A 26,947-nucleotide genomic window follows, 5' to 3' on the forward strand; every position below is an offset into this window, starting at 1 on the left:
AGGCTTGGCTCCCTTGCACTGACCAGTCTGTTTCCTGGAGCCTTTTGTGGGTTCCAGGGGACACCGATTACATGGTGACTTGCATACAGCATTCTGGTTGTTTGTATCTAGGAGGCTGCGGTCATTTCTAATAGCCTTTGCCTTTTCTGATTCTGTGCTGAGAACTAAGAATGTTCCTCCTGCCTCCCTAGTTAGGCGGGGTGTTCGGTTTGCTTTAGAAGCAGTAACCAGCCTTAAGAGATCTGGCAGACCTACAGCCAGTGGAATTTAATTGCTGCAGAAGGAGGTGGAATTTAACTTGATCTTTTCCACTGCTTGTCCTTTTAAAAGCACTAAAAGTCATTTACATAAGGTGTTACCTTTTTTATTCGTTTTCTGGTGCATTGCCACTCGAGCTGCCCAGACCCAGTGCTCTCTATATTCTGCTTGTCTCCTCTGGTCACATCAAGAGGCAGTCAGCAGCAGAATAATAATTTCATTCCCCTCCCTCTCTCCCAAAGTGCCCAACAAGAATTATGGTCATTGTTAGTGTTTAGCTTTGAGTAAGTGCCCACATGACCTGCAGGATTAAACACAACAAAGGGACCCGCCAGTCCTCTTGGGAACAGCACCAGCCATGTTTCTGGCCAGTTTACACTAGGCCTTTGTGTCCCAAACCGGCCGCTCTCTTCTGCTTTTTGTTGCGCGCCTACTGTATGCCAGGGACCTCTCCAGGCCCTTCACTTAGGTGACCCCTTTAGTTCTCATAGCAGCTGCGTGACTGTCCGTCAGTGTCCTCACCTCTTGCTTGTCCTGTCACCAGCCAGTGAGCCGTGGAGCCTGGACTCCAGTGCCATGCTTTGGCCTCCATGCCCAGAGCACTTTCTTCTGTGTGTTTGCAAACAGTCCACCCTTGGATGTGGAAAAGGCTGTGGATTCGGAAGGCTCTGCTTCCACAGGGAGATCTTTTGAGGGAGAGAGATGGGAGGCATTGTTAGATTTAGCCATGTCTGATTTGTCCTCAGAGAAGCTGCTGGCATCTGTTCTGAAGTCAGGCAGCTGGACGGGAGAGTGTTCAGAGCTAACTTGAGACGAGTAGGGGCCAAAAGGGACTTGAATTCTCGATCTGAGGGAAAGGTCAGGTGAGGCTAGGGCTCCTATTTGCCCCAAGATTCTGCTTCTGTCTGTTTGAGACTTTGTATCCTTCACTTGAAATGCTGTTTGAATAGCGGTGCTTTCTTTTTCCTTTTCGGAACCAGGAGCGATCCACCATGCCTGAAGTCAAAGACCTTTCGGAAGCCTTGCCAGAGACGTCCATGGATCCCATCACGGGAGTGGGAGTGGTGGCTTCTCGGAACCGAGCCCCAACAGGCTACGACGTAGTAAGTCAGGGTCCACTGATTCAACAAATAATTCTCTCCCTGTGTTCAAGACCCTCTGAACTGTGTGTAAGATGCGCTTCTTCCCTCTAGGAACTTGCGCAGGGCGGGAAAGCATCACCAGTGGGAAGGCCTAGGGAGCGTCCTGGTTTGCAAGCAGGAGACCCGAGTCCATCTGGGCTGGTTCTCGGCCTTACCTGGGTCACTTGACCTCTGTGATAGTCATTTTCACTTTCTATAAAAGTAGGGGGTTGCCTTAGTTGATTTCCAAACTCATTTCTAGTTGTGACATTTCATGAAAAGAATCCAAGAGTCTGAAAGACCTTTGGTGGTTGTCATAGATTGTCCTACATGTATAAATGTCATAAATGTATTGATGTGCATTTACACAGCTCTTTACAGTTGATAAAGCAGCTTCCTACCCATGAACTCCCTTGCCTCACGATCCCCTGGTGACAGGGAGGGCAAGTTGCTTTATCTCCATTGTGCTGATCAGGAGAACTCAAGCTCTGAGAAGTGAAGTGGGGGCGCCCCAGTCCTTGGGAGTGGTGAAGAGGACCAGACCCCTCCCGGGTCCGGGGCTTCAACCCACCACATCGCCACAGTGCAGCAGAGGGCTCACTTTGCTTTTCAGCAGTCATCTGTGGTGGTGGTCAGTACTGCTGATGGCTGGAATGGATTATTTTGTTATTTCGGTAGATAAATTCCTATTTGGGTAGAGCTTAAAAAGGGCAGAGGACCTATTAGGAGGATTTAGTTAACAGTGACCATTGTCATGTGTTCTGAGATTCTAATGTGGTCTTCTTTTCACTTTCCCCAGTTTGTTTGTGATGACACATTATCCTTGCTCATTGCAGGAAATGAAAATGTGCACCAAGAATACATAGGAGTCAAAGAACATGAGTCACATTAGCCAGCGCTGAAAACCTGGCCGGGTGATTAGATCAGTGCCTGGTGTCCCAGGGGTTGGGAGGGCTGGGATGCCCGGTCCAGAAGAAGCCCTGAGGCCGCATTTCTCAGCCTTGACACCACTGACACCGGGGCCAGATGATCCGATAATGGCGTGTCGCGTGTAGTGTGGGCACCGCGGGATGTTTAGCATTCTTCCCAGCCTCTTCCCACCAGATGCCAGTAGCACCAGCCCCCGAGGTGTGACAACCAAAAATATGTCTAGACATTGCCAGATGCGCCCAGGCAGAGGGGATGGGCGGGCACAGGGGGTCCTCTTAGATGCCCCCAGGCAGAGGGGATGGGCGGGCACAGGGGGTCCTCTTGAGAACACTGCAGTGCAGGGAGCATCGGCCCATGCTGGGTCCCGCGTGAGGAAGGGGGCACGGGTTAAAATCCTCCACATCACTTTCCCAACTGTTCGATCGCTTATAAACATACTAAAAGTGAAAGGACGGGGGAATCTTTTTCGACAAGGATTTGAGTCTTACCCGCTGCCTGACTTCAAAGCACCGTTTGAATGTATAACTTGCCATAAAATAGAATCATTAGGTGTGGCTTTGTGCCATAAAACTCTTGGGGAAGCTAATAAAAATGTTCCCGATTTGAGAAGCCCAAGTGTCTTTTGATGAATTAGATGTGAAGCAGCACGTCGTGAATCAGGGCAGGGCTCGGGGCGGGTGTCTCCGGGAGGACCAGCTCCTCCGGGGCTGCTCTCCTGGCGGGGGGACCTGGGTTTTCTTGCTGTTCCCTCTCGTGGATCTGGGTCTTTAACATTCTGCTTGTACCTTCGGGGTCATCGTGAATGCTGGGCTAGTGGGCGGCAGATGGCCTCTGATAGTCTGGTTTTCTGAAAGTCTTGGTGCATCTGACAGGAGCAGAATCTATCCCTATCATTTTCTCCTAACATCTAGCTCAGGGCAGGAGAGCGCAGTGTCAAATGAGTAAGATTAATAAGCACATTTCCTGATTAGGCCGTACCGTGCATTATCGTGAAAGGTGAGCAGGGCAAGAGGCTCCGGAGGGTCAGCCTGGCAATTACCCAGCCCCCGCACTCTGAGCTGGTGTGTCCGAGCTCCCTCTGAAAGCCCTTTCGGTGACAGAGGTGGGAGCCATCTCTTTGTACTGACCGCTGGACTCTTCCCAGAGAAGCATCTGGATCCTTCCGGGTCTGAGTGCCCGGGCAGCTGGGGGAGGGCACGGAGGGAGGAGTGGTACCCCCCCCCCATTCCTCTTTTCTATCCCAACCCCAGCACAAGGTGCTCTGCAGTGGCCGGGCTGCAGATGCTCAGATGGAGCTGCAGGCCCAGGCTGAGGAGGCCCACTGTGAACCGTGGCCGGACCTCCCTGTCACATGTGCTGCAGGATTGACCCCCCGCCCCCCATGCAGAGGGCGTCCAGTACTGTGGCTCGCAGCCCCAGGAGTTAGCACAGACCGACTGCTGCCACAGGGCTGCACAGCCATTTAAAATCAGCAGAGACCCTCTTGGTGCTGGAAGTAAAAGACGCCTAGTGTTTGTTTTTAAAAATTTAATTTTATGACTTCTCTGCAAGTCAAGGGAAGCTTCCTGGGCTAAGGGGCTGTGGATTATTTGCTAAACTTCTCAATTTATTGTCCCTATTTCTGTAGGCCCCTCTGAAATAGCCTCCCCTTTCTATCCCTCAGCCACACTGAGACCTAGGAGTGACTGGTGATGCTGTTCCCTGGCGTCAGAGGGCGGGTGGTCTTGTGCATCCTTGGTACCTGGCGTGATGACTCTGTTGTAGATAGCTGGCATTGGCTGAAGGTAGCACCTGCTCTTTTATCCCATGTGGATGGTCAGTTTTCAGTGAATCATGTTGCCGTAGAGGCACTTCATGCTAAAACTCCCCTGCGCAGAATTAAGCTTTGATTTCCAAGTCCCTCGAGGATGCAGCGGCAGTGTTTAAAGGCGTCAAGCAGGACATCACTGGTGACCGTTACTGGGAGTATATCTGCGTTTTCCCAATGAAATTCATCCTACTTTTTAACCTGCATTCTTTTGCCTTTCTCAGTGAGTGTTTATAACTCAGAGACTAAAGCCACAACACTGTGAGATGACTTCTTCTTTCCAAAAAGGAAATCGCTTCCTTTGACAGTATGCTTCTTGGCATATACTTCCATAGGATAATAATATACCTTTTTGGCAAAAACAAAAATCCACAACACAGAGAAAGATTAATCAAACATTCCAGAGTGTTTTCATTTTAAGCTGTTCATTTGTCTAGGCTGGTTTTTTTGAACACCTACTGTGTGCTGTCTAGGAGCCCCGGATATAGTTAGTGGTAAGTGAACACACACACCATTCCTGCCTTTGTGAAGCTTGTGGTCTAGACAGGGAGAAACACAAATGATCACACAAGTAAATGTAAAATAAACCTGTGCTAAGGGCTTTGAAGGGAAGTCCTAAAAGGCTGTCTTACCTTTCAGATCCAGCTTTCCAGATCACCCCCTTTCTTTGACTAAGTCCCAGAGCATGATAGCATGAACCTCCCTCAACTGACTTCTAGAAGTAGCTCCCTTTTTTCTCTACCCTGAGGCCTGCCCAGTGTTCGTCCTCCAGCTTTTTCTGGGCCTTTCCTAGGGCACCCCCTCACGTGTGCTGGGGTCCTTCAGCTCTGGCCTTCTCCCGGCCGCTGTGCTGCACCGTTTGCGCTGGTGACGTCTCTGAAGTTGCCCTTGTCTGGGTGCAGCTTCCCTGCTAACCTGGCTTCCCGGCCTGAGTGGGGGTGGACACTGCTGTCCCTTCCTCTTCCTTACTCTGTGACCTTCCATGGTTCTCCACAGAACAGCTGAGACAAATTACTTTTCATGAGACTTTTCTGGAGCTCTGAGGACGATGGGACAAGAGAGTAAGGCTCAGAGGATATTGCTGCCAAGGCCGTCTGCCCTCTGGCCCCCTCTCGGCCCGGCCTCTGCCTTGCTTATGGCTCCTTCATTCTGCCTACTGGCACTGCTGTGTATGTGGTCCCAGCCAAGCTGAGTCTTGGGCTCAGAGAGATGAGGAGAACTTTTTCTTCTTCTTTTTCTTCGCTCTGATCTACAACCTCCTTTATCCCCTTCCTGAGAAACCCCACCTGACACGCAGGAGTTTTCCTGGCACAGTGACCCTAAAGTGACAGATGAGCCCCTAGTTCAAAGACTCTTTCCAGATGTGCAGGTGAGGGTTCTCAGGCATTTTGGGTCTCAGTCCTCTGCAGGAGCCTGCACCCCAGATTCCTGCTGCTGAGAGCCTGCCTTCTAGCCAGTTCCCAGGTGCTATTGATGCTGTTGGTTCAGGGGCCACACCGGGAGAATGACTGGTCTAAGTCAAGTCATTCTTAAATAATCTGTCCATGTGGTCCCCACAGGTCTCTCTCAGGAAGGGCTGTGTGAGCTTTTCCTGTTACTTTTCAGCCTCTCCTGATTTAGAGTTTAGAAAGTCTCGGGGATGTGTGTGTATGTTTGTGGGTTTTGTTTTTTTTTTCCCTAGATAAAAATGGATGGTGCTAGTTATACTGTCAAAACTTAAATATATTGTGGACATAGCTCCCTATCAGTTGGTATAGCTATATTGTCTTAATAATGTACCTGTCATTGTCTGGCTGGACCAACGTTTGGCTAGTAATCCCATGTTAAAGGACATTGAGTTTGTTTCCTTTTTTGTTTTTAATATGCTAAACATCCTTATGTATATATTTTGGCACAGCTGTCCTATTCGTGCCATAGAATAATTTCATAGGTGGGAACTTCTGGGGCAGGGTGTTCCTATTTTAAACTTGATAAATATTGCCAATTATGTTCTGGAAATGTTGTGACATTTTGTCCATTTCTGTCCTCAGGCGAGTGTGAGTAAAGAGAGATTTTTGTGGGGGCGGGGGGTGGATTGACCACGTCCCCCCACCTCCAGGCTTTGTGCCCAGCTTCCTGTCACACTGGTCCTCAGGGTCGGGCAGACCTCTGGGGCGAGGGCCTGAGCAGTGTGCCGGGTCAGTGGTCCCCAGGCGGTCTCTCCGCTCCGACCACCAGAGACACGACCGCCACCCGGCTCCTTGCGTTCAGCACCTGTGATTTCCTTCCGTCCTCCAGTCCCGCTTCCTCTGCTCACTTCTCCTCCGGCCTCATCGAACCTCTGACTCGCCCATATTTGGAATAAGGAGAAACTTTGTACCGTCATACCCTTGAACCTGCTTTTTCCATATTTCCAAAATCCCTGTCCTCCCACCTTTTTGGGTAAAATCTTACTCATCCTTCAGAACTCAGTTTGAAGAAGTTCCTTGGTTAAGCTTTTCCCAACATTATATGTTCCTTTTCTGCTTCACTCATTGGCTTCACAGATGTTTATTGACCAGCTACTGTTGTGCAGAGGCCCTGGGAATCCCAGTGTCTTGGGAGGGGTTCCATCAGGTGAAACTGGTTGGAGATGAGGCTTGGCAGGTGGATGAGGCCAGATCACACCAGAGTTCTGTGAGCTACGCAAAGGCCTTGGCCTTATTCTGAGCGTGGTGGGAGTCTCTAAAGGAAAGCTTTAAGAAGAAGATTCTTAGATTTGTGTTATTGGAAGTCTCCTTGGTGTGCGCAGGAAGGGAAGTAGTTGGAGGGTGTGAGTATTGAGGCAAGGGGCCGAGTTTGGAGACTCTGTCTCAGTGCGGGGGGAGAGGGAGAGAGCCTGCCCCGCTAACAGCAGAAATGTGGGGCATGGAGACCCAAATGCATATTCTTCCGCTGAAAAAAAAAAAAAGGATTGAATTTTGGGAGATGGGTGCAGAGGTGAGGAAGGGGAAGGACCAGGATGACAGGAGGGTGTCTTGCCGGACAGCTGGGTGGATGTTGATGCCTCTCTTGAGCTAGGAGTGTAGACAGCCAGGTGGGTTGAGGGTGGAAGAGGACCATTGGTTCAGTTTTGGACACACTGAGTTTGAGGTGCCTGTGTGATGTCTGAGTGGGGATGCTGAGCAGCCCCAGGTCTGAAAGTGTGGAGGGACGTCTGAGTGTCATCATCATATGGCAGAAAGTCTGGTGTCACCAAGATGGTCCTGTCACATCAGACTCCTTGTCAGAGTCCCCCAGAGCATCACTGATTAGGGGGTGGGAAGGAAGGAAGCATCAATGGGAGCCTGGGGCTGAGCGCCCAGAGAGGCAGATGAAAAATTAGTAAGAAACCAGAGGAAAATGAGTATTTCTAGAAAAAGGGGTGGTCGGTAATAGTCCAAGTTTCTTAAAGGGTTAATAAAATAAGGCTGAAAGGTTTTTGTTGGGCTCAGTAACAAGAGGCGGCTGTGAACTTGGTGGTAGGCTCAGAAGCAAGGTTGGAGTGGATTTGAAGAGTCCACCTGCAGTGGGAAGTACGCGTACAGGTTGGCCTTTAAAGGAGAGAGGTGGCGGCGGGTGGTGGCTTGGAGGTTGCCACATTGGGGTGGGCAGGTGTTGAGTGTGTCGAGTTGCTGATGGGAAGGGAGCAGCGGTAGGGAGGGCTGACCCTGGAGGAGAGAGAGGCTGTCTGCTGCAGCCGGGCCCATGGCATCCAGAGCTGGCGAGAGAAAAGCCCAGGAAGTCAGGTTTGTGTAGCTTTTGCTCACTCCTGGCACGCGTGCTGGGGCGCCAGCCTTGGTCGTGGCCTCTGACGGCCCGGGGGCCTCTGAGGACTGTGCACGGACCCGTCATCCCCTCACTTTCCACTTCTCTTTCCTTTCAGTCCTTCCTCCTCCCCCGTCTCCTTTCTCTCAGCACTCCTGTTCATTCCTGCAACTAAGTAGACGACAAAACATTTCTTAAAAACTGCTGGATCTGTGTAGTTTATATATACCCGAAATGTACTTCAGATTTTCTAGGTAATCGGAAGTTCCAAGTGCTGGAACTGCCAAGTCAGAGGGGCTTTGGGGGTGCTAGGAGAGGAGGGCTCTCCTCTGGGCCTGTGGGCCGTGTCTAGGGGCATAGAGAAGGATGAGTCGAAAATTCTAAACCTGCAAATGAGGTCCTACCTACCAAAGTGGAGAAAGAAAAAAATAATCTACTCAGTGCTGAGGCAGATTCAAGCAAGGTGGTATTTTTACATAGAGTTCAAGAAATTTTTTTAAAAAATCAATGAAAAGCATGTGAAGATGATAGTGATGTTTTATTAAAAACATATGGTAGATATCAAGTGGAAATTGTAGGACATAATCATACGTCCGGTCTGATCACAGCTGTCAGGTGGGTCTCCCGAGAGCTGCCATTGCGGGGGAGGCCTGGGCAGGCAGGAAGACCACCCCGTCCCTTGTGGCCAGAGAGCAGGAGGTACCCCCCCACACAAGCTCTGGCTTCACGAAGCAGGTGCAGAAGCTGCCTCGGGCTCCCTCCCTGAGCTTCACTGTCATCCAGAGCCTGCTCCCAAGGGCAGAAATGACCGCAGACCGAGTCTTGCCTCACATGCTGGTTTATTTTCAGAACCAGAGCTAGTTTTGATAAGAGGCACCAGGTGTTCCTCCCTTATGTTTTGCGAGAAAATAGACAAAGCTGAGATTTACTGCAAACATGGAAAGTGATTTTATGACCAGCCCTCGGGCCTTTGTTTCCTGTGGCCTGGATTAGCAAGCTCGGGCAGCAGTGTCACGCCTGCACCTTCCCCAGCTGTGTCCCCGCAGAGCCCTGGCATCGGGAAGTGGAGCCGTGCCTGGGACCACGCACGTGGGCCGCTTACACACACACACACACACACACACACACACACCTGCCTGGCTTGCGGGAGCGAGCGTCACTGTTGTCGGGATGAGTCTCTCAGAGATGGTGGCTCAATTGCCTCCTTCTTGGCTTTTCTCTCCCACCAACTACAAATGTTGGTTTTGACCCAAAGGCTTTCTTCTTACTAATGACTCGTTCCATGGTTGGTTCATCAGGAAAGGGGAGAGGACTTGGGGTGTTCTGGCGCCCCCCCACCCCGTACCAAAACAGGAGGTTCCCTAGAAAGGCTCCTTTTGCCAACAGATGCTTGCTGTATAGCACAGGGAACTCTACCCAATAGTCTGTGATGGTCTATATGGGAAAAGAATCTGAAAAAGAGTGGTTCTGTGTACATGTGTAACTGAATCGCTTTGTTGTACGGCGGAAATTATCACAACATTGTAAATTAACTATACTTCGGTAAACCTTTAAAAAGTGAAAAAAAAAAAAAAGCCTTCTGGCAAAGAAACCTCAAGTAGTGGGTTAATGGGAACAAGGAGGGACTTGCTTTAATCTTTCTCTTTTTTTCAGTTAAACCTTTTACTTGGAGGTAATCACAGATGCACATGCAGTTGTGAGGTATGATACAGGGAGATCTTGTTTTTACGGGGTTTCCCGAGAGGTAATGCCTTGCACGCTCTAGTACAGCTTCACAGCCAGGATATCGACACAGACGCATATATTGACCAGGACATAGTCAAGATCAGAACATTTATTTCAGTTTTTGTTCGGGCGTGGTGAGGCCAACAGGTCAGGAGCTAACTGCCATTGAGAAGAGTTTGTTTTCACAGTTCCCGAGAGGAGGGGGCATGCCATGCTCTGCAGGGCACAGGGAGTGAGGGGAAAGCATGGGCTGGGGCCTCTGTTGTGGTTTCTGTGGGAAATGCAAGGCAAGGCAGGATGAGCAGACCTGGGATTGTCTACTTGAAATAATTTCAACTTGCTCTGGGTGTAGGTGTGGCCTCCAGCTGTCAGATACCTGACCTTGGAGTGATCTAGGGCAGAAGAGTGTTTCAGACCAAAGGAGCCTGAGAAAAGGGGGCAGGCGGGCATATGGCCTCAGGATTGGTTGGTCTGCATATCAAAAAACATGTGCTTCCAGGCAAGTTGTATTCTGCCTTTAGGAATTAGCTAACCTCCTTGTTAACCACCGACAACCACTAACTTGTTCTCCATTTCTATATTTTATCTTTTCAGGAATATTGTATAAATTGAACCGTGTAACCTTTTGGGATTGGCTTTTTTCATTTTCAGAAACTCAGCATAATTCTCTGGAGATTCATCTAGAGGATCTATTGCATGTTTCAATAGTTTGTTCCTCTTTGTGGCTGAATAGTATTAATTGATGTGACTGTGCCGCATTTGTTTAACCGTTACCCACTGAAGGACGGCGTGGTTGTTTCCAGTTTGGAGCCATCACGATTAAAGCGGCTGAAGCTTCTCACGTGCAGGTTTTTGTGTTATCATAGTTTTCAGTCCTCCAGAATAAATGTCTGGGAGTACAATTGCTGGTCGTATGGTAGTTGCATATTTAGTTTTTAAAGAAAATGCCAAACTGTTTTCCTGTGTGGCTGGTATCATTTTATATTTCCACCAGTAATGAATGAATGATCCAGTTTTTTCCATATCTTTTCTAGTATCTGTTCACCATTTTGCTCGTTGGTTTTAGCCGTTCTGATAGGGTTTCAGTAGTAACTCGTTTGGTTTTAATTTGTATTCCTGTGGTGGCTAATGATGTTGCACATCTTTTCATGTGTGTGTTTGCCATCTCTGTTTCTTCAATGAAATCTTGCTTTGTGTCTTACTCATTTTCTAGTTGGATTGTTTGGTTTTCACTGTTGAGTTTTAAGAGTTGTTTGTATATTCCAGGTATGAGACTTGATGGCTGTGTGATTTGGAAACTTTTCCTCTAGTCTGTACTTGTATTTTGACCTTAGCAAGGTCTTTTACAGGGCAGAAGACCAGTCCAGGTTGTCACCTGTGTGGCTCACCAGCTGGCTATAGTTCAGAGGTTCCAGTGACCCTTTTTTTAGGTTTAATTAATTTTCTAGAGTGGCTCACAGAACTCAGAGAAACGTTTTACTTACTAGAATCACTGGTTTATTATGAGAGGACATAGGAACAGCCAGATGGAAGAGCAAAGTATGCGAAAGGGTATGTCTCTCCCAGGATGCCACTCTCCCCAGATCTTGTGTCTTCACCAGCGTGGAAGCTCTCCAAACCTCATCCTTTTGGGTTTTTATGGATGCTTCATTACATAGGTATAATTGATTAAATCATTGACCATTGGTAATTGGTTCAGCCTCCAGCTGTGTATCTCTGCTGAACTTCGAGACACTGCTGAACTCACTTATTAACCTATATTCCTTGGGCTTTTCTTTGTAGGCCATCACGTCATCCTTTCTTCCTTTCTGGCCTGTTTGCCTTTTATTCCCCTTTCTCGCCTTACTGTGATGGCTAGAACTTCTAGCACGATGTTGCATAAGAGTGGTGAGAGTACACATCCTTGCTCTGTTCCTGATAAGGGGAAAAGCATTCAGTCTTGGTCACCACTAAGTGTAATATTAGCTGTAGATTTCTTCATAGATGCTCTTTATCAAGTTGAGAAAATTCATGCCTATTCCTATTTTTCTAAGAATTTTTATTATGAATGATGTGAGTTTTGCCTCCATTTATGTATTTATTTGTTTTTGCTTTTTAGAGCTGCACCTGCAGCATATGGAGATTCCCATGCTAGGGGTCGAATCAGAGCTGTAGCTGCCAGCTTACACCACAGCCACAGGTATGCCAGATCTGAGCCGCGTCTGCAACCTACACTACAGCCCACGGCATCACTGGATCCTCAACCCACTGAGCGAGGCCAGGGATCCTCATGGATTCATTTACTGCATTCATTAATTCAGTCAGATTCATTAACTGCTGAGCCGCAGTGGGAACTCTGAGTTTTGCTTCTTTTTAATTTATGCTTTCATGATGCATCTTTTTCTAGACTTTTACTTTCAACCTGCTTATAGAATAATATTTTAAATGAGTTTCTGGTACACTGCACGTAGTTAGGTCATGTATTTAAATCTACTCTGCCAATCTCTGTCTTTTAATTGGTATATTTAGACCATTTATATTTAATGTAGGTATTGATATGTTAGGGCTTAAAGCTACCATTCTATTTTTTTAACTTTCTGGGTTTTTTTCTGTATTTTTCTCTTACCTTCTTGTGAGTTACTTGAGCATTTGTTGTAATTACATTTTAGCTTATGTAAGTGTTTTTGAATGTATTTCTGTGCATAACTTTTTTACTTAGTTGCTCTACCTGTGTGTGTGTGTGTATCTTTTTTTTTTTTTTTTTTTCCTTGCCACATCCATGGCATGTAGAAGTTCCCAGACCAGGGATCAAAGCTGCGCCAGTTGCAGCCTGTGCCATAGCTGAAGCACTAGGGAACTATATGTGTGTGTATCTTATAGCAATCTGCTGGCAATGTCATTTTACTAGGTCAAGTGAAGTGTAGAACACTTACTCTCTTTTATAGCCTTTTATCTTCCCTCATTTATAAATATAGCTATCTTACATAGTTCCTCTATGTATATACACAACCATATCAGAGGTATATTTTGCTTCTATCATCAAGCATAATTTATAAAAATTCAAGATGAAAGGAAAATATATTTTATTTACTCACATTTTTGTTTGCCATGTTTTTTCATCCTTCCCAATATTTCAGAGTTCCTTCTTTTACCATTTCTGTTCTGTTTAGAGAATTGTCCTTTAAGCCTATGCTTTAGAGTGTGTCTCCTGGCGACAGATTCTCTTATTTTTTCTTTTTCTGAAAATGTCTTTATTTCTTGTTCATTCCTGAAGGATATTTCACTGGATATAGGATTCTGGGATGACAGTTCTTTTAGCACTTGAAAAATGATGTGCCATTTCCTTCTGGTCACTATGGTTCTAATGAAAAATCTGCAGTCCTTCGATTTGTTCTTCCCCTATAAGTAAAGTGTCATTTCTTTCTCAATTCTTCAAAAATTTTTCTTTGTCCTAATTTTTCAAAGTTTGAGTATGATGTGTCTTGGTGTGGATTTATTTGGATTTATTCTATTTGGAGTTAGCTTACCTTCTTGACTCTGTGGATTTATGCCTGTTGCTAAATTTAAGAAGCTTTCAGCCATTATTTCTTCAAGGACTTTTTCAGCCTCCCCTTTCTTCTCCTTTCCTGGAACTCTGAGGACAGAATGTTAGACCTTTTGTTGTAGTCCCCCAGGTCCCTGAGGCTCTGTTGATTTTTATTCAGTCTATTTTCTCTCTGTTGTTCACATTGGGTAATTTCTATTCTATCTCTCAGTTTACTGATTCGTTCTTAATGCCTACAAGACCCAGAAAGCTTCAGGGCTACCTTTCTAAATTTTTATGGTCCACATTAATGTATTAAGAGGCTGGTTGTGTTAGGATGGTGTATATCGGAAAGAGGGGATGTGGCTGGAGCTGAGAATTCTGGGCGTTGAGCTCTGTTATTGAAAGATAAAAATCACTGAAGGGGAGAGTCCATGAGAGTCCAGGTAAGGGAGATGAGACTAGAAGGATGTGTCTGTTCCAGTTCTTGAATAGGCAGACATCCAGGGGATCTAGCAACTAGTTCCTTTAATTAAATCAGTTAATTATTTGTAAAGTATTGTTTTAATAGCAAGTAACTATTATTAACAGTTTGGTCTATGCCCTTCCATTCTTTTCTCTGAATTTGTAAATATATTTATACAGAGATACACAGAGATAGAGAAAAAGAGGCAGGGGGTGCGCTGTCCAATTTAATGGTCAAAAGCATAGACTCCTTAAGCCTCCAACCTGGGTTCATGTCTTGGCTAAGAGCTTAAAACAGTGACTGGCATTAGCTTGGGCTATGATGCTCTTTATTATTATTATTATTATTGCTATTATTAATGCAGATGCTATACATAATATTCTTTGACTTTCCTCTTTTCCTTAACAATGTCTATAGGAAGTCTTTCCATGTCACAGTAAATATATCAACGTCATTCTTTCTAATGGCCGTTTATCCACTGTAGAGTAAATAACTTGTTAACCAGTCCTCTGCTGATGAAAATTTAATTTTTTTTTGTCTTTGCAAAGCAGTGCTGTGATAAATATCCCTAGAGATAACATCTTTGGATATGTGCTGATGGATCAAAAGATATGTACATTTTAAATTTTAGTAAACACCAATAGCTTTCCAAAAATACTTTTCCGGTTTATATACACTCCCAGTAAATGGTGTACAAAAGTTTCTCTATCCATCTTCTTAGGTGAATTTCTTGTTTTCATAATTAACTAATTTAGTTGGCTTTTTCTTTCTTTTTTTTTTTTGTCTTTTGTTGTTGTTGTTGTTGTTGTTGCTATTTCTTGGGCCGCTCCCGCGGCATATGGAGGTTCCCAGGCGAGGGGTCCAATCGGAGCTGTAGCCACCGGCCTACGCCAGAGCCACAGCAACGCGGGATCCGAGCCGCGTCTGCAACCTACACCACAGCTCACGGCAACGCCGGATCGTTAACCCACTGAGCAAGGGCAGGGACCGAACCCACAACCTCATGGTTCCTAGTCGGATTCGTTAACCACTGCGCCACGACAGGAACTCCTTTTTCTTACTGATTCATAGGATTCCCTCATATACTCTTTTAATTCTTTGCCTATTATAAATACCATTATTTTTTTTTCTCAGACCGTCATTGTCTTTCACCCATGTTCATGGTATCAAACTTGGTTTGTTCATCTTATCAAAGTTTTTCATTTTTATGTAGTCATATCTGTCAGTTTTTTTCTTTCTTTTTGAACTTAATGGTTTGAAAGATGTGTCTAGATACTAAAACTAGTATGTAGAAGTTTTTTGAGAAACAGTATATGTACATAGTCTCAAAGTATCTCTCACAAATTTCTTACTAATTACAAAAGAATAAAAGTAGGAAACCCAGAAGGTACCACCTTAAGCAAGTAATCCAAGTTAAAGTAACTGGTAATGAGACAAACAGATGATATACTGTGAAGGACACAGCATGTAAATAAATATGTGATTGTGTATGTCACATACGTATGAGAGAAGCAAATACAGTAAAATGTTAACATTTTAGGGGATCTGGGTAAAGGGCATCCAGGAATTCTTTGTATTATTTTTGTAACAACTCAAGTTATTTCAAACTAGTAAATTAAAAAAATTAAAGACACAAAAAGCCTGCCTATCTCAGGATTATAGAAATAGCCTCCATATTTTAGCTAATACTTTGTCTTGTTTTATTGATTTGGCTTTTTAAACAGCCAGATTTTTATTCTGGAGGATAGTGTCAGGTGAGGGCTAACTTAAGTTCTTCCAAATGTGTAGCCGCTTTCTGAGCACCACCTTCTCCCTGTCTGGTGTGCTGCTGCTGTTGTGAGCTAGATGCCCGCGTGTGCCACCCAGGCTTGTGCTCCAGTCGGGCCGAAAGCGCCATTTCTTATCCCAGAGGTGGGACTGAGCAGCTTCGTTTCCTTTAGGGGTAGAGCCCTCATGCAGACAGCACAGGACATGAGGCCAACAAAAATAAGCTGTATTATAATCTCCTTCTGAGCCCTACTGACCCCCAGCCAGACCAGACCGCCAGGGTTGGGAGCAGGGGCGGGGGTGAGAGATCGCTGATCTGAGGGGTCAGCAAGGAATGCTGGGTAGGCCTTGCTCACGGGGCTGGACGTGAGGCCCATGGGCCCTGTCAGTGGGTCTAACAGCAGCTACCCTGCAGCAGGGCCTGGGCTAACACCCCAGTTAGGTCAAATTCTACCTCTAACCGCAAATCATGCCCTTAACATTCAACCCTGGCTTTTGTACTTAAATCTAAACTACTGCATTATGACCATGTTGCAACATCTTACTTATAACCAGAGGCCTGGAGCCATCAATTGATTGAGGAAGCAGTGTGGTGACCAGTCTTTTTGCAGGATCGCATTTGCTTAAACCCCAAAGAGGGGAATTTTCCAGAGTATTTCTAGGCTCTCTTACATTTTATTAATTTATTTAACCTATCCTTCTACAGTAACACGCTGTTTTAGTTATTGAAACTTTATAGCATGTGGGGGGGGGTGTTTTTTTTTTGACGCTAGCAATTCAGTTTTTGAAGTTAGCACCGTGATTTTCTAAAAATTGAGGTGAAATTCACCTAACATAAAACTAACCATTTTAAAATGACATTGAGTAGTCACAAGGGGGTGTGGCTATCATCTCTGTCTAGTTCCAAAACGTTTTGTCACCCTAAGAGGAAACCCTGTACCCATTAGGAAGTTGCTGACAGCCCCCTCCTGTCCTTGGCAGCCACCATCTGGGTTCTGTCTCTCTCCTATCCTGGATTTTTGTAAAATTGGAATCACATAATGTACGACCTCTTTTTTTGGTTTGGCTTCTTTCACCCAGCATAATATTTGCAGGGTTTTCACAGCATATGTGATATCTGATAGAGCGATTTCCTTCCTTTTTGTTCTCATTTTCAGAAAGTTTTGGTTATTACAACATATTATCTTTTCTGAAAGAACTTGAGAGTCAGCTTGTCAAATTTCACAAAATACTGTGTTTTGATTCTCGGCATAATTGCACTAAATTATTAAGTTGATTTGAGGGGGATCCATATATTTACAATATTGAATTTTCCCATCTTAGGATATGGTCTTCTTGTATGTCCTTCACTAAGTTTTATAGTGTTCCGTGTATGTTTTGTCACTTCAGGATGTGCTTTTTTTAGTTTCTGTTGTATATGCTTTTTAAATGCAGCTTTATTGAGATATAATGGATCTCCAGTATACTGCATATGGCAGAGTGTTCAGTTTGATGAATTTTGATGTAGGAATGTATCCATCTGTGGAGCCTTCACCACAGTTAAGCCGACAAGCATGTCCACCACGGCCCCGGATCATCCCTGGGAAACCACGGATCCACTTTCTTCCAGACCAGCTTTCACATACATTCCATTTTTTGTCCGTTCCCCCCCCCCCCGAGTTTTGTTTTGTTTTGTTTTGTCTGACTTTTCTCTCTCAGAATAATTATTTTGAGATTCATTCACGGTGTTGAGTATATGAACAGTTTTTGTGTGCTTACGAAATGAGTAGTACTCCATTGAATACTTATGTGATAATTTGCTTGTTGCTCATTATGTGGGTTGTTTCCAGCTTGGGCTATTAAAAATCAAGCTACTTTGAACTTTCAGGTACAAGTCTCTTTTTTCAGCTGTAGCCACGGCAGGGATTAAGTCCTAGGCCAGGGGTTAAGTCCAAGCCATAGCTGCGACTACAGCCCAGCACTGCTGAATCCTCAACCCACTGCGCTCGGCCAGGCCTTGAACCTGCACCTCCACAGCGACCCGAGCCACTGCAGTTGGATCCTTAACCCACCGCATCACAGCGGGAGTTCCCAGATTCAAGTCTTTGCCTGGACACGTGCTTTCATTGCTCTGGGGTAAACACCTGGGAGAGAAGGCTGGAGTGAATGGTGGATGTGTGTTTAACTTTTTAAGAACCTGCCAGACTTTTCTAAGTTTCTGTTAGCATCTTACATTCCTACCAGCAGGATGTTAGAGTTTAATTATTCAAAACCCTTATCAGCACTTCCTATGTTCATTCTTTTTAATTTTAACCATTCTAGCGGGTGTGTGGTGCATTTGATTACATAGTTTGAGTTTGCATTTCATTGCTTAGTCACCATGATTTTGAGTATCTTTTCCTTGTGCCTTTTTGCTGTTGCTATATCTTCTTTGGTGAAGTGTCTGTTCAAAAAAAAATTTATTTTTTTCTTTTCAAGGCCACACTGTGGCATATGGAAGTTCCTACGCTAGGGGCTTAATCAGAGGGGCCTACACTACAGCCACAGCCACGCGGTGTCTGAGCCGTGTCTACAACCTGCATCACAGCTGGTGGCCATACCGGATCCTTTAACCCACTGAGCAAGGCCAGGGATCAAACCTGCATCCTCGAGGATATTAGTTGGGTTTTTCCACCGCTGTGCCACAACAGGAACGCCTAGACTGCCTTTTCTTAACAGTATTTTTGAAAGGCAAAACTTTTAAAGTTTGATGAATTCAGTTTATTGACTTTTTTTCTTTTGTAGTTAGTGTTTTGTATTGCATTTAAGAAATCTTGGCCAATTGGCGTTCCCATCGTGGCGCAGTGGTTAACGAATCCGACTAGGAACCATGAGGTTGCGGGTTAGATCCCTGGCCTTGCTCAGTGGGTTGAGGATCCGGCGTTGCCATGAGCTGTGGTGTAGGTCGCAGAGGCAGCTCGGATCCCACTTTGCTGTGGCTCTGGCGTAGGCCAGCGGCTACAGCTCCAATTGGACCCCTAGCCTGGGAACCTCCACATGCCATGGGAGTGGCCCTAGAAAAGGCAAAAAGACCAAAAAAAAGAAAGAAAGAAAGAAAAAGAAATCTTGGTCAATCTGGGTCAGGATTTTTCTCTAGAATCCTTTGTAGAGGTTTTGTGGGTTTTAGCTCTTAGGTTTAAGTCAGTGACTAATTTCAAGTTAATTTTTATATGTGTTATGATATAGGGATCAAGTGTCACTTTTCTATATAGCTGTCAAGTTATTCTAGCACCTTTTTTTGTAAAAAGTTGTCCTTTCTTCATTGAATTGCTTTGGCCCCTTTGTCAAAAGTCATCTGCTCTAACATGTATAGGTATATTACTGGGCACTGTGTTCTGTTCCCTTGATCTGTGTGTCTGTGTGCCAGAGCCACACCCTTTAGTTATTATAGTTTTATAGTAATTTTCAGAGTCAGGTAGTCCTCTCACCTTATTCCTTATCAAAGTTATTTTGGTTATTCTAGGTCCTTTGAATTTTAATATAAAGTTTAGAATTAGCATATTGATTTCTACAGAAAATGCTTCCTGGAGTTTTGATTAGAGTTGCATTAAATGTGTGGATCAATTGTAGAGAATCGACATCTTAACAGCATTGAGCCTTTAGATTCAAAAACATGGTGTATCTCTTCATTTGAGTCCTCTTCATCTTCTTTCATGAATCTTTAGTTTCAGTGTAGAAGTCACCCACATCTGAATTTTGCTAAATTGATCCTTAAGCATTTCATATTTTTGATGCTATTGTAAATGGTATTTATTTTCATTTTAATTCCATTCCAGTTTGTAGAAAAAACAATTGATTTTTGTATGTTGACTTGGTATTCTGCAATCTTGATGAGTTCTTGTGCTTTTTTTTTTTTTTAATATTCCTTATAATTTTCTACATATACCATCATGTTGTCTGTGGGTAAAAAAAATTCTTCATGTCTGGTCTGTATGCCTTTTATTTTTTTTCCTTGCCTTACTGAACTGGCCAGAACATCCAGTACACTATTGAGTTAAAGTGGTAAAGGCAGATGTCTTTACTTAGTTGCAGATCTTAAGGGAAAATCATTCAGTGTTTCACTGCTTAAGTATAGTGTTAGCTGTGAATTTTTAATAAATTCTTTTTAATAGGCTTAGGAAGCACCCTTCCAGAGAGTTTTTATTATACATGGATGTTGAATTTTGTCAATTGCTTTATCTACGTCTATTGAGATGATCGTATGTTTTTTTTTCTTTTTAGTCTTTTAATATAATAAAAATATACTGATTAACTTTTGAGTGTTAAACCAGACGTGTATTTCTAGAATAAATTGAACATGAACATAATATAGTGTCCTTTTAATACACCATTAGATCAGTTGGCTGAAATTTTGTTAAGACATTTTACATAGAGGCTCATGATAAATGTTGATTCGTCTTTGGTTGTCTTTTCTTACGTTGTCTGTGTCTAGTTTTGGTATTAGGGTAATGCTATTCTCAGGTAACGAGTTGAGAAATGTTCCTTCCTCATTTGCTTTCTGGAATATGTCATGTAGAATTGGTATTATTTCTTTAAATGTTAATAGAATTCACCAGTGAAGCTCTCTGGACCTAGACGTAGGAGTGTTTTTTAATCTCAATTCATGTTTTTAAATAGATTTACTGTTATTTAAGTTACCTATTCTTGAGTGAGTTTCGGTAATTTGTGCCTGGTAAGGAATTGTTGCGTCTAAGTTTTCCAGTACCTAGGCATAAAGTCGTTTGTAATGTCTCTGTATCTGTTTTAATAACTGAGATCTGGAGACTGTCCTCCCCTCATTCCCAGTAATGATAAGCTCTCCCTTTTTTTCTCCTCAGGCTGCTTAGAATTTCAGCAGTTTTATTAGTGTTCTCTAAGAATGAACTTTCAGTTTTATTGATTTTTCTCTATTATTTTTCTGTTTTCTGTTTTATTAGTTTGTCTTTGTTATATTTTCTTTCTTCTACCTACTTTGGATTTCGTGTTTTTGTTTTTTAAAGGAGACGTTTGGGTCACTGATTTGAGATCTTTTTTCATTTACAATAACAGCATTGAACGCTGTGAATTTCCCTCTACCCTCTGTATTAGCAGTATTTCCCTCAAATTTTGAAATGTTGTGTTTAGTTCCATTCACAATACTGTCTAATTTCTCTTTTGATTTCTTCTTTGACCCCTGAGTTATTTAGTTATGTGTCCTCTTCCATATATTTGAAGCTTTTCTAGATATACTTCTGTTATTGATGTCATATTTAATTCTGTGTCATCAGAGAATAACACAGTTTTATGGCCTACCATGAATCAGCAAACTTTTCCTGTAAAGATTCAGATAGTAACTATTTTCAGTTTTGTGGGCGATGAAGTCTCCATTGCATATTGATTTTTCTTAGCCCTTCAAAAATGTGAAACCATTTGTAATTCACAGGCTGTCCCCAAACAGGCTACAGGCTAGATTGGCCTACATGGACCCTAAGCCATGTTTCATGTCCACCAGAAAAGAAGGTCTATTCTGTTGTTCCAGTTGGAAAACTCCGGTCATTATTTTAAAAGTTCTTCTTGGCTTCTCCTTTTCTAGGGCTCTAATCACACACACTTATATAGACCACTTGATGCTGTCCCGCAGCTCAAGTAACTAGACAAACACATAGAAGGAAATAATATAGATATAATCAGAAATTAGGAATCAGAGAAAAGAGGGGAGAGTTGTTAACTGAGAATTGATTCTTTGTAAAAAGCGTAATAGAAACACTTTTGGCAAATAGTAAAAAGAAATAACAAGCAGAATTTAGGTTGAGAAAAGGAAAGTGAGCGTATAAAGAGATTTGAGGATTATAAAATAACATGATATTTAAGCTCTCATGTACAGCCCTGTGCAACTAAAATTGAAAATCTTGATGGGTTAGATTGTTTCTACTGCTATTTAAGAAGAAGACATTTTAGCACAGGTTCGGTCCCTGGCTGGGGAACTTGCACATGCCGTGGGCATAGCCAAAAAAAAAAAAGAAAGAGAGAGAGAAGAAATTTTATAACAAACATATCAAGGGAAGAAATTGGAAACGTTACTAGAGAGTTATTTCCAACAAAAGCACCCGGCCCAACTCTTTAAGGTCGCGTTCTGTAACATTGTCAAGAACAAGTAATTTCCACATTCTGCAAACTGTCTTGAAATTTTGAAGACAGCTTCTCAGTTTGTACAGAGGAAAACTAATCTTTTAAAAATACATTTATTTTTATCTTATGTCCAACAACCTCTTTGGATTCTTTTATCGTTTTGGATTCCCCACCCTGTTTCTTGGCTCTTCCAGGACTCTCTGGGTCATGTTTAGGCTGATGAGTTTATGTGATAGGAAATTATGTGATTGCAAATTCCATGATGTTTGTGGACAGGGGCGAGAGAGGAGGGACTGACCTGTTGACTAAGCAAATACCCCAAAGCTCTATTCTCTGTTCTTTTTTTAAGGCCTGTTGAATGGTCTCCCAGTGCCTCCCCCAGCTCAGTTCTAACCTTATCTTTCCCGCATTCTTACAGTGGAAATTTTCTTAAAGATCACATTACTCACCTGCCTGAAATTGTCCTCCAGCTCTCTGTTTTTATTTCTTTCATTATTATTATTATTATTTTGGCCCCACCTGAAGCATGTAAGAGTTCCTGGGCCAGGGATCGAACGCTCGCCGCCTCTTTGACCAGCACTACAGCTGCGGCAACACTGGATCCTTAACCCGCTGTACCACACAGGAATTTCCCAGCTCTCTGTTTTTAGATTCAAAGGCAAATTCATTGTTTTACTAACTACTCAACGGTCAGCAGCTAGCGCTCAGAAGGTATCAAATGGATGGTCTTCATTGGGTCTGAGTCTTCTTCTGATTGGCCCCTTCCCTTCCTTTCCAGCCCTCCTCCTGCCGCTGGGGACTCTGTATAGTTCTGCAGACACGTGGTTGCATCCTTGCCTCCATGCCTTTGTGCCCGCGCTCCCTTGCTCTCCCTGGGGGTTGTGTTCCAGCTCTGTGTGTGATCATGCCTTCCCCTGTTGCAGCTCTTACCATGCTAATCACAGAGCGGGTTGGCGTGTCTCTCTCCCTGCAGCCGAGGCCGTGCAGCAGTGTCTTTCACAGGCTCACAGGCTCTCCCTCCATCCTCGTGCTTGGGTGCATCCCTGCTCCGGCAGGCATGCAACGAGCACTTACTGAGTTGAAGTAGCCTGCTCCTTTCTGTTTTGCCTTTCTGTGTCTGGGATATTGGATGCCAACATCCAGCTAAGTTATGTTTGTGTTAAACATGAATTGAAATGCAATTACAGCTGGCGATGTGGTTTGAGCACTGAGTAATAGAGTAAGCGCGAAGGGTGACTTAGTCACGAGCGCCAGTTCATCTCCTTTGCTTTCCTTCCTCCTGTCATGGAGCGTGACTCATGAGCAGCACGAGTTCAACTTGCCTTCCCTTAAATCCCATCACTTTCACTCTTCCTGTCCTCCTCGCCTTGTTGTCTTTTCCTTTGTTGAAACGAGTCGGAAGCCCAGAGCCAGGCCTTTGCAGTCTGGTTTGCTCTGGCAGCACCCCTGTGCCCACGGTGGTGGTCTCTGTGCAGAGCCTGGGCCAGGGGGTAGGAGGCGCCCTTCCTCAAGGCGCCGGAAGCCATCAGGATGGCAGGGGTTTCTGCTGACCCCAGGATCACTAGTATTCACTGTTTTCTTAGCCACATCCTGCTAGCGTCCTAGCTAAGGCAGAAACGGTGGGTTTATCGAAGATGTTGCCTCCTTGTCTTAAGCACATTTTATTTTTCATAGCCTCATTGCATTGCATTCAGGAATTGTATAAGTGGACTTACCTTGAAGTCAGTGGATTTGGTTTGACGGAAGAACCTCCTTCTTGTTCCTAAGAAGGCATCAGATGTCTTGGGGTCTCCAGAATCATTCAGCCCTGCGCCCTTGGGTGTTAGTGAGCGCTTCTGTAGTCTCCCTGAGTCAGCCGGCATGCTCCTTCATAAAAGCCCCCTCTCCTCGGCCCGGGCCAGGGTTCCTCAGACCTCAGAGGGAGAGCAGAGGGGGGAAGCACTTGTTTATTAGCAGGCGGTTTTCAAGCCCCACCATGTGTAGGTCCTGTGCTGGGCCCTGGGAATTGTCCACAGGCAACTCACAGACCCCAGCGAGAGGGATGAACGGAGCAGAGGTGGAGCGGCTCTTCCTTCCCAAGATCGACCCCCCAGGAGAGGGAATGCTCACTTGCACGTCTTCGTGCCTGGCTGCTTCTCGTAACCCCCTCGGGTGCAAATCTTCTCATTCTCTCCCCCATCTCCCCGCCCTTCCCCTCCTCACGAACATGCTGCTGTCCCCTCTGTTCCTGAAGTCGGATGCAGCCACCTCCATCTCCCTCCTTCGAGCCCCTCCAGCCACCGTCTTCACGAGCCCTTCTGCCCCAGCGAGGTGTCTTCTTGCTGTCTCCTCCTCCTCTTCTTTAATTTTCTTTTGCTTTTTAGGACCGCACTCGCAGCATATGGAGGTTCCCAGGATATTCCCAGGCTAGGGGTCTAATCAGAGCTGTAGCCGCCAGCCTATGCCAGAGCCACAGCAATGTGGAATCTTGAGCTGCGTCTGCAACCTACATCACAGCTCACGGCATCGCCGGATCCTCAACCCACTGAGCAAGGCCAGGGATCGAACCCGCACCCTCATGGTTCCTAGTCGGATTCATTAACCACTGCACCACGACGGGAACTCCCTTAATGTTTCATTTTCTGAATGTAGAATGAATGCGCACTCATTGTAGACCATTTGGAAGATACAGAAAAGTACAAGGAAGAAAAACAAAGTGGCTTATAATCCTACCACTCAGGAAAAATGCTGTGAACATTTTTGACATACAAGCTTTAGTTTTTTTCTCTCCAGCTGTTTTTGCAATAATGGGATTTTATTGTGTATGCTATCGAATAACATGCTTATTATTGAATTGTATGTTATTATATTGTCACAGTGTTTTCTTGGGTCATCAGGTATTCTTTTATACCCTTCTTTCTTGAGGCACTCTTATCCCTAAAATGTGGTTTCAGGGTGTTTCCTGATGGTCTCGGCATTTCACCCGTGCAGCCCAGGTTTAATCCTGGTCTGGGAACTGTGATCCTACATCAAGCTGCGTTCCCCCCGCCCCCCCCCCAAAAAAAGATGAAAGAAAATGTGATTTCACCTTTCTTCTCTCTTGCTCTTCCCTGATTTCCTGTCTGAGGGGTGTCTCTCCCGCATGGTGCACATCCCCAGGTTTTGACCTGCCTCCTTCCCTGTGTGCTGTCCTCCAGCCTGGGTCCCAGCCAGCCCCCAGACTCAGCCTCTCTCCTCCGCCTGCCTGGCAGACAAGCCCACACACGTCGTGGCTGCCTGACCCTCAGCCTGAACAGTCCCACGCTGAACTGTCTCTTGTGTCCTCACTAGTTCCCACCCAGCCCGCAGCCAGAGCCGCCCCAGTTCTGAACTTCTTACCCCCCCCCCCGCCCCCTGCCCCGCAGGCAGCGGCTTGGAGCTCCCCCTGCTTCACCTTCTGCAGCATCCTTCCCTGTTCTTCCATCCCAAGTCAGGTCCTCCCCAGAGACTCTCCCTCTTCCACGAGGGCAAGTCCTACCTCCTGCACCTGCCCCGCTCCCCCCACCTGCATCTGTCCAGCCACCCCAGCTCAGGTCATTTCTGATCCTGTCTTTTCTGGGGCCGTGTGCCCCCCTCTTCCCCTGCTTCCCCCTTGCCTGCTGATGCTTTATGAGGCCCCCACGTACCCTGATGAGCCTTCTTACTCTGCTCTCTCTCAGCGCCTGTGCTCTCTTCAAGGACTCGGGTCACTCTGCCTTGCACTTTCAGTGTCACCCAAGAGCTGTGCTGTGACTGTTCCCATGCTGGTTGCTTCCGTAGGTAGTATTTACTTCACAGAATGACCCCATGAAGATAGTGGTATAATCTCATTTTACAAATAAGAAAACAACCTCAGAGAGCTTGCGGGCTCATCTTTCGTCCACACAGCAGGTGTGGATGAGCTGAAATCAACCCGGGGCCTCCTGCCTCCAAGCGTTGTGCCCTCCTGCCGACGGAGCGTCTGGCTGGCTTTCCTCTGAGAAAGGCCGTCGGGCTCACATTTGGATCTGCTGAGGCGCACGGTGCCTGCCTTGCCTATCATAAGCGCTTAGTAAATATTTGCTGAAAGAAAAGTAAAGGCTTGTGGCCTGAAGGGATGAATTGCACCCCAGTGATGACTGTACAGGCAGGTTTGAAGCCAGGTCAGCCTGCAGGCCCTGCGGCACGGGAGGGGAGCAGGGCTTCTGATCCAACAGCGTGGGATTTACCACCGGGAAGGGTTTTCTGTGTGGTGGGTGCTGAGCAAAGCACCTTGTTTGCGTTGTGTCTCTTAATTATTACCGCAACTGCATGAGATAGACCCTGTTGTCTCCATTTACAGAGGCAGCGGCTGAGGCTCAGAGAAGCTGAGGAACTCAGCCAAGGTCGCGTGTGCAGTGATTAAGTGGCGAGGCCAGGATTTGAACTCACGTCTGGCCTGTGCCAAAAGCCCGTTTTTTGAGCTGCTCTGTTCTCCTGCTTCCCTGGCCCAGGAGAGAAGGTTGTTGGCCCAGAGAGGAACTTTGGGACCACTGCCATGGCAGCGGGGCGGGGAGGGTGGTCCTAGGAGCTGAGCTAGCTGCAGCACCAGCTTCCTTTCTCTCTCCCTTCCCTCTCTCCACAATGAGATTTTTATTCTCTGGACCCTGTTATAAAGGATCAGTGAACCCTGCCCTTTCTCTAAAATTAAAAATGTCTTCATGACATTTTAAAAATTATGGAAGCCTATTTCCAAAAATCCCAATCATACAGAATGATAGAAACTAAAGAGCAAAAATATTACCTTTTCTTTCTTCTAATCCTGTACATGTTATTAACAGTTTGGAAATATCCTGCTAGGCTTAATTTTTTTTTTCTTTTTGCAAGAAATTGTATTTATTTTTAATTAAATGAGGAATACAAAAGCTTTTTATTTAAAAAAAAAAAAGCAAACATCACAGCCAGAGCTCCGGCACCTTTTGACCATAAACCCCCCCACCCCCGATTTCTGTCATTGGTTTGCGTTTTCTTCCTTTTCCTCTCCATTTGCATATGAGGGCGACTCTGAGGATGCATCCCCGAGACGTGCCTTCTCAGTGTGAGTGGGGTCATGCCGTGAGCTCTCCTCTCCCTTGGCTGAGCCACACGCCCGGGGCGTTCAGCTCTTGCCCATCCCCGTGTGGAAGCAGAGCTGACACCTCCTCGCTCCCTGACGGGTGGTGTCCGTGTGGGCTGAGCGCACTGCCCACGCATCCTCCCGCTGCCCACGCATCCTCCCGCTGCCCAGCTTTACTTTTGTCCCCATGTTTCACTCAGCAAAGCCGTAGCACAGCCTTCCTTGTGTGGGTCGCCAGGTTTAGCAAAGAAAAACACAGGCGACTCTCTTGCATCGGAACTTTTTGAAATTTTTGTCAGTATGAAAAAAATGATTCATTGTTTACCTGACATGCAGATTTAATCGAGTGCCCTTTGTTTCCTCTGACGGCCCTCCTCCGTGGGCACGTTGGCAAGTATTTCAAAGCCCCACGCCTTTATTGTTAAGGTCT

General features: G+C 45.3%; 1 protein-coding gene across 2 annotated transcripts in view; it reads left to right on the top strand.

Moving 5' to 3' along the window:
• Window positions 1-26,947, top strand: part of MVB12B (multivesicular body subunit 12B) — a 170,797-nt gene that overhangs the window by 12,552 nt on the left and 131,298 nt on the right. For both annotated transcript variants that reach the window (XM_047768418.1, XM_047768420.1), the window contains exon 2: window positions 1,239-1,361. In XM_047768418.1, the coding sequence (XP_047624374.1) occupies window positions 1,239-1,361 (123 nt within the window). The remainder of the gene's footprint in view (window positions 1-1,238; window positions 1,362-26,947) is intronic.

This window comes from Phacochoerus africanus, chromosome 2 (assembly GCF_016906955.1).
Source record: "Phacochoerus africanus isolate WHEZ1 chromosome 2, ROS_Pafr_v1, whole genome shotgun sequence".
NCBI lineage: Eukaryota > Metazoa > Chordata > Mammalia > Artiodactyla > Suidae > Phacochoerus > Phacochoerus africanus.